The sequence below is a fragment of the Epinephelus moara genome, chromosome 5 (assembly GCF_006386435.1).
Source record: "Epinephelus moara isolate mb chromosome 5, YSFRI_EMoa_1.0, whole genome shotgun sequence".
NCBI classification, from domain to species: domain Eukaryota; kingdom Metazoa; phylum Chordata; class Actinopteri; order Perciformes; family Serranidae; genus Epinephelus; species Epinephelus moara.
The window spans coordinates 47,914,085-47,921,971 of NC_065510.1; the positions used below are offsets into that span (position 1 = coordinate 47,914,085).

General features: G+C 38.8%; 1 protein-coding gene across 1 annotated transcript in view; it reads right to left on the reverse strand.

The window, feature by feature from the left end:
- Positions 1–7,887, reverse strand: part of sclt1 (sodium channel and clathrin linker 1) — a 149,611-nt gene that overhangs the window by 115,672 nt on the left and 26,052 nt on the right. Inside the window, exons 6-10 of the mRNA XM_050043338.1 lie at positions 5,658–5,725; positions 5,388–5,440; positions 5,183–5,255; positions 4,682–4,737; positions 1,264–1,399 (exon numbers count right to left, since the gene is read on the reverse strand). Of these exons, the coding sequence (XP_049899295.1) occupies positions 1,264–1,399; positions 4,682–4,737; positions 5,183–5,255; positions 5,388–5,440; positions 5,658–5,725 (386 nt within the window). The remainder of the gene's footprint in view (positions 1–1,263; positions 1,400–4,681; positions 4,738–5,182; positions 5,256–5,387; positions 5,441–5,657; positions 5,726–7,887) is intronic.

Sequence of the window (7,887 nt, forward strand, 5' to 3'; positions counted from 1 at the left end):
GGCAAAGGAGAAGTGCTCACTAACACAGATTTAGACAGATTTGTGAACAATATTTGTGAGAAATGGTCTTTTGTGTATATAGAAAATGTTTTAGATCTTTGAGTTCAGCCCATGAAAAATGGGAGCAAAAACAAAAGTGTTGCGTTTATATTTTTGTTCAGTGTAGCTAAACTGTGTGAGAGAGAACAAATACGAAATGTTGTTATTTTGATGTTTTTGTTGTTTGTTTATGTTATCTTATCAGAAGGAGTGAGTCACCACTAAATCAAGAGCTATGCTGTGAGGAGTCACTGGAACAATCAACTGCCGATCTTGTTGTTGTCAGTTAATAGCACATGGGTCAACTACTCAGTGAACCATTGCCTTGTTTTCTGTTGCTCTGTAAAATATATGAGAGACAGACAGAAACTTTATTAATCATTAGGGAAATTTAGGAATATGACAGTTGTCAGAAAGCACTTGAGTGTTTCCCTTTGCTTTCCATCTTTGTGCTTAACCAATTTCAAGCGCGACAATGTAACTTTAGAAAGAAAAATAACACATTCTTCCTATACAAATGAAAAATTATATTCATCATCAAACAAACCCTAGTTCATTTCAATGCACTCTGTGGTTTTACTGTTGAAGCCTTACTTTGTCTGTTATGACCAGTAGCTAATGGTAGTCAGTGTTAGCAAACTTTGATACATAATGTCGATTATTGAGTTACTTTGCTGACTGTTCTTTACTTCTGCTAATGTAACATTTGTTTATCATTTCACATGATGCTTAGTTGTATAGTCTTGCTTTTATCACATTGTGAAAGAACAAATATGGTCACAGAATGAACACTCTAATGCATGGCTAAACGCTCAAATTCTCTCACACACACACACACACACACACACACACACACACTTGGCAGCATCTCCAATGCACCCAAAGCACCTCTCTTGTTCAGCCTGGTAAGGACTTGTACCTGTCGTGTGCATGCAATTCCATCCACTGAGTTTGAGAGTGCACATGTCTGTGTGTCAGTTTGTGTGTGTGTGTGTGTGTGTGTGTGTGTAAAAGAAAAACAGAGATCCGTAGTGCGGTTGATGATCTTAACCGCTAGTTAATTTTACATGCTGATCCAAACTCCTCCTGTTTTTCCTCATGGTACCTTAATAAGTTTAAACAACTGGTAATTCTGGTATCAAATACCAAAAGTGTCAGTCTTCAATCATCTAGTCCATGCCTGGTTTAAACATAGACATTAAACACATATGGACATTTGCAAACCTGTTCACATAGCTGGAGTTGTTCTTGGAGGTTTCTAGTAGCTGCTTCCTCCTCCAATGTGCTGTCCTCCACTCCTGAAGCCACCAGTAGGGCATGAAGCTGCTTCTCAACAGACTCCCTGAGTTCTGCATGCAACCTGGCAAAGTTGGGGGTTAAGAGCATTATATAAAGATATAAATAAAAAATGCTAATAGTTGATGATTTTAAATGAAATATCACAACCTCAATCACACTCAATCAGCACACTTTATTTTGCTGTAATTTTATTTATCAAGATGCCTTGATTATCAATAAAGAAATAACAACCGAACTAACATTACTACTCTACTACCTCAACAGTATGTTGTACAACATACATGTACCTGTACAGTGGAACATGTATGTTGCACATGCTACACAAAAGCCGGCCCGTGCGGTGAATGAAATTAACCCTGCTGTACACTTGGGCCCTATTTCAGAGAGCAGGCTCAAGAATCCCGATCTCTGAGTTGACTGAGCCTGAGCTTGGAAACTCTGAGTTTTCGGTTCCAGAACAGGTGATCATGATGAACTAAATCAACTCTAAACATGTTCAGCCTGAGAGAAGCACGCTCATGGTGAGCTTATAAAGCCATCATCAATGGAGTGCAGATAACATGATTTTCAGTGGCAGAAAGAGGAGTTAAAAGCAGAGCCACTTATTTCAAACCAACTGAATCGGAGATTTTAATGACCATGAATGAAGACGTGAAAAAAAAAAAAACTAATACAGCAGCTGCAGCTAAACAGCGTGAGTTGGGATGGAAAAAACCGCAGAGTGTGTTAATAGATAGTTTGAAGTGATGTAAGTGATGTAACATGATGCATTAATGTGTCTAATATACAGAAAATATAGACATTTATTTATCTTAACAGTGTCCATATATATTAATATAATTTGCTACATCCTCTTATTCAGCTGTATTCTGTTGGAGCCCAAACGCACTGGGCAGCAAATCAAAATCAAACACATAGATATTGTACAGACGGGTAAAAATTTTGCATATACTTACTTCATTCTGTCAATATTAGGCTTATGTTAATTGAACTGCTGTGAAATGACTTCCTATTCATGTAATCTCCTTTATGCTCAGATGGAGCTATGATGGGGATGTGAGTCCCATAGATGAGCCAATTACACGCGGAATTTTTTAATATATTAAAAGTATTCATAAATCATTGCAAAATGTATCTACGTATAATAATTTCTTATTAACACTGACAAACCTGCAGTTCTGTGGAATTCCTCTTTTCTATTTATTTAAAGATTATTTTTTGGGCTTTTGTTGCCTTTAATGGCAGGGCAGCATAGTATTAAGGGGGGAGAGAGAGAGGGAAAGACATGTAGCAAAAGACCGCAGGCTGGATTTGAACCCACAGCTGCTGCAACAAGGACTCTGGCTCCTGTTCATGGGGCGCCTGCTCCATCCACTAACCCACCGATTACCTGTCAAACATGTCTTTGATAATCCTTTCTGATTTATGTCCACAGAAAACCGCTAAAATGGGCAAAAGTCTTGTCAGAGCCAGAGACACTTTTCTCACAGCCCAACAAACCGCTGTCCTGCTGATGTGTTCAGTGTCTCTGATGTTATAAAGAAAATAATCAAAGGGCAATGCATAAAATTTTCTGCGAAGACAATGCAAATCCATGATGTGTAACATTTGATATATCTGGGTGGAACAGATTGTTAGATGAATGATAGTGTGAGGTGAAACTGAATCTTTCATATAGACACTCCTACGGGGAGACATCCAAACGGGATCTAATCAACATCACCTTACTCAACAGCGTCTGAATAAAGTGTGCCTCAACCTCCACCACTTTATTCACAAAAGGACACGCCATGTTCCTCCTTCATTGCACACGCTCAGCAGCTTTGTGAAACGGAAAAGTCAGAGTTTCCCTCATCTCAGGCTTAACATACTCAGAGTTTCCACTAATATTGCTTTCTGAAATAGGGCCTTGCTCTACAGCTCGCACTGCTTGTGTGTGAGACAAAAGTCCTTGTTTGTTTGATGTAAGGGTTTGTGCTCTTGTTTGTGTGTGATGCAATTCCATAGCGCATTGTTGTGGGCGACAGATGTGTTTATAAAATGCAGCACTGTGACAATACAGCCACTTCATACGACAGAATTACTGTATACAATGTGGACCTGCCAACAGGCATTCTACCCATGTTGGACACCTTCATATAGAGTCCACCTTCACTCTGTTTGTTGTTATTCATAAAATCCAGTGTAGGTCATACCCTTAACTGATAAACCGGAGAAGTGTACAATAACACTGAACTTCATGATCAAAACTAAGCCTCTCTCTCTCTTGCTGCATAAATAATAATACATAAAAATATTTAAAACAATATCTGCATTTTTCAGTACTACATTAATATGTAGTACTGAAAAATGGTCTTAGAAAGTGACTTTCAAACTGCCCTCAACATAGAATTAGAATTGTCTCAAACTACGACTTACTTAATACTTATATACTTGTGCTACAGTTTTGTGGCCTGTGATATAAATTTTCCAACCTCTCCAGCAACAGTCCTATGTGCAAAAAGTCCATGTACAGTCCTGCTATTGCCTTATTTTCAGAGAAACCAATAGAAATAATTAAAGTAACTCAAAGTATAATAATTGAAATTTGAAAACCAATTACTTATTTGATATTTCCTAAGAACTAGCCCAATATTGCCAAACCAAAACACAAATGTGAATTAGTCTGGAAACTCTCAGTTCATTTTCAATATCCAAAGGCCGTTGTCAATGACTGTAGACAAAAATGTCTCTGGACACAATTGGAATGAGCTACAACTAATTAGAGTGATGAAATGCGACCTAGCGCTGAGGAACGGACAAATGTAAACAGAATACAGCATGCAGAGATGAGCTATGAAGATATAGCATCAATATGTCTACAAAAAAGTGTTGCTGTTCGTTGCAATAGCAGCTCCAGCAGAAAGTTCAACATCAGCTGCAGCCATCTTGGTTTTTTACAAAGAACTGCCTCAATGGCACTCGTCTTTACTAAGCTAATTTTATGCTTACAGTGGTCACCCCGACGCTACGGGACATGGGCCAAATATGACATCATCACATATTTTGCGTGAAGCGCAAGTAGTCAAGTCATCCTCTGAAACGCGCCCTGTATTAGATAAACTGTTGTGATTGGCCCTTAGCAGGCAAGGCTGGTTAGAGGTCTGTCTGAACAGGAGGGGGCTAGACGCATCTGCCAGAGCAAATAAAACTTGACTTCACAGATTGGACTGGTTCCCAGGGTATAAGAACATAAAGCATGACAGAAAAACTTGGTTCATGTTGACTGATCTGATAAATGATTGCCTCTGTCTCCTCTTGTGTAACTACTCTCCATATGTTGGCACCTGTAGAATATTCCTACCTTTCATTCTCCTTGACAACACTCTCCAACTTTACTTTGACATCTGTCATCAGTGCCTGTTGATTGAAACAAGTAGACCAACACCAACTGTTATTAATTAGTTCAGACATTCTGTGGTTAACAATTTTAAGTTTGGATTTGCAGAAAAGCCATACATGAGAAGAAATGCTAAAAGATCAGCGTTCTTTTTAAAAGCCAACAAAAATATGTTAAAACAAACTGATAATGACATTCACTCAGCTCATCTTTTGAAGTTTGAAGCTTTCTACATCTCAGTTTAGCATATTCCAAGATCTTAAATGTAACCTTTCATTACTTAATGTCTACAGTTTATAATGTATCACGAACATATTATATTCCTTGATTTAATCTACAGAAATATTATAAACTGTAGCTACTGCAAAACTGTAACACTGAAACAACGGCATACACAAATTCAATTAGACAGTGAAATGTCACTGTCGAATTCAATTCGTGTATGCCGTTGTTTCAGTGTTTTACCTGGTATCTCTGCAGCTGTTGAGTCATTTCATCCATGTGCCGATCATACTCCTCTAACAGAGGACCCATTATACTGTAACACAGATGAAGAATCATGTAATTTGTGTTAAAAAAGTTTTTGCTCTCCGTGCACTCATATCATACCCCGGACTTGAAACAAGAATGTGTTAACTGTCATATAAGAAAGTCTTTTATTGCACCTGACCTTCTGTCTGTGATCCAGGGTGTAGGAGACTCTACCCATCTCGCCTCCTCAACCTGATGAGCAGAGATGCAGGAATTGAGGGTAGGCATCATCGGGTGCCCAGTTGTAGTTATTTTTACTAAATACTCTTCATCAATCAAAATTCCCATATGTGTCTGGTATACTTAGTCAAATAAGTCAATTACATAAATACAAGTTGTTTACTGAAGATACCAAGTAATAAACCACATATTAGTCAGTTTATAGAAGCATTTAAAGATGTCTTTGTACCTGGGATGCTGTGGCTTGAGTGCGGTGCCCATACTGATACTGGCTGAGAGCAGAATTTAATCTGTGGACTGAAAACAAATAAACACACACTCATGTTGCTCAACTATCAAAGTTGTTTCCCCACCAAACTGGGCTATTTTGAAAATGCAATTTTTTTGCAAATGGAGTGCTAACATTGATCAGTAGCACACACAGTTATAGCAGAAAGAGTGTTACAAACATCTTGCAACCTGTAGTTGTAGTGAATCTAGAGCTGAGAATCTGACAATTCAAGGACTAATCCAGTGTCAGTTCAGCCATAAGTAAGTTAAGTTATTCAAACCTTAAAATGGGAGAGGGAATGAGACCAAGGCCCAATCCCAATACCCCCCCTTGTCCACTACCCTTTAGCCCTTGGCCCTACCCCTAGCCCTTGCCCACTACCCCTTGGCCCTCGAAATGAAGCAACGAGGGGTACGGGTTGAAATCTTTCCCTAGGAATTGTGACACCACTCACTAAGTCACTGCGTCGGTTACGTTCACGCATACGTCACTATTTTAAACAGGAAGCTGCGAGCCATCTACATTTCCAACTGGCATCTACAATAGAGTCTCCAGTTGAGTTCATCCTACCGATCATGTTGGCATTATTCATCATGCTTTGTTCGATGAACGACAGATGACAGGGGATTTCTGCTAGCTAGACAGCTAACTAACCAGCTAACATTACGAGGCAGCATAGTTATGCTAGCTGGCGTGTTATCGTAATGCGAAAAATCCGACAATTTTGCATTAGAGGACAGATGATAGATGCCAGATAGTGCGAGCTAGCTAGCTAGCTAACAAGCAACCTGACGACGGTAACGTTAGCTATTAGCTAGCTAACAAGCAACCTGACGACGGTAACGTTAGCTATGTATAAACTTTTTTCCCTGTCTCTTGCTCAGTGGTAGCCATGGCGACGTCTACCCCTCGCTGGCAAGTCAGCATCTGAAATCCCTCGCTCTGAAGGGCTAGTTTCATACCCACTACCCCTCGTTATGCCCCCCTTTGCGTGTGCAAAAAGGAATTGGGACACCCCTGGCAGGAACGTGCAAATGTAGGGGTAGGGCCAAGGGGAAGGGCTAAGGGTAGGTATTGGGACGGGCCCCAAGCTGTAGTACTCTACACTACAACCCTGGCTCCAAAAAAAATGTTGGGACATTGTAAATGCAAATAAAAAAATAATATGATGATTTACAGATCCTTTATGATCTGTATTCAATTGGAAACACTACAAAGAGAATGTTCAAACTAATACATTTACACTTAATTCTGAATTTGATGCTTGCAGCATGTTCCAAAAAAGTTGAGACCGGGGCAAGAAAAGACTGGGAAAGTTGTGGAATGCTCAAAAAACCAGTTTGGAACATTCAACAAGTAAACAAGTTCATTGGTAACAGGTGGTGGCATCATAATTGGTATGAAAGGGGAATCCTCAGACGCATGGTTGACTGATTATTTTTTAAAATGGAGGAGAAAACTTAGAAAGATACATAACTGGCAGAGGGTCTGTGGTCCTTCATCAGAGAGAGAGAAAAAAAAAAACATTTAAAAAAAAAATAATAATTTTTAACAAACCTCCATTTCTACACAACCTGCACTAGTCTACATTAGTAAGTCTGGGGTGTTATGAAAACCAAGAATGCATCAAGAACAGTTTAACTGAGTGGACTGGGACTGGAAATGATTGTCAGAAGAATGGCTATTTCATATCAGAAATTATTATTCATAAATATAGCCGCAAGCAGTAATTTAAAACTTGAAAGCTGGGTAAGATAAAGACCTCTGACAGTTCAGGACACCTGCATTAAAGATTACCAACAGGTTTTATGACCTTTGGGCTTGAACCCCTAATAATAACAATAATAATAATAATAATAATAATAATAATTACAATAATAATAATAATAATAATAATGAAACAGGACAAAAACTATAGGATTTCAGCCCTCCGGGCTTGAATCCTAAATACATTATGTAGCCCAAAATAACAGTACGTTGCAGGCTAATAGCCAATCTTCAAGGTCAAACAAGGACAAACAATTTACAGTCAGGTCCATAATTATTTGGACAATGATACAGTTGTCGTCATTTTGGCTCTGTACACCACCACAATGGGTTTTAAATGAAACAATGAATACCTGCTTAAAGTGCAGACTCTCAGCTTTCATTTAAGGCTTTTTTCAAAAATGTAGTATGAACCATGTAG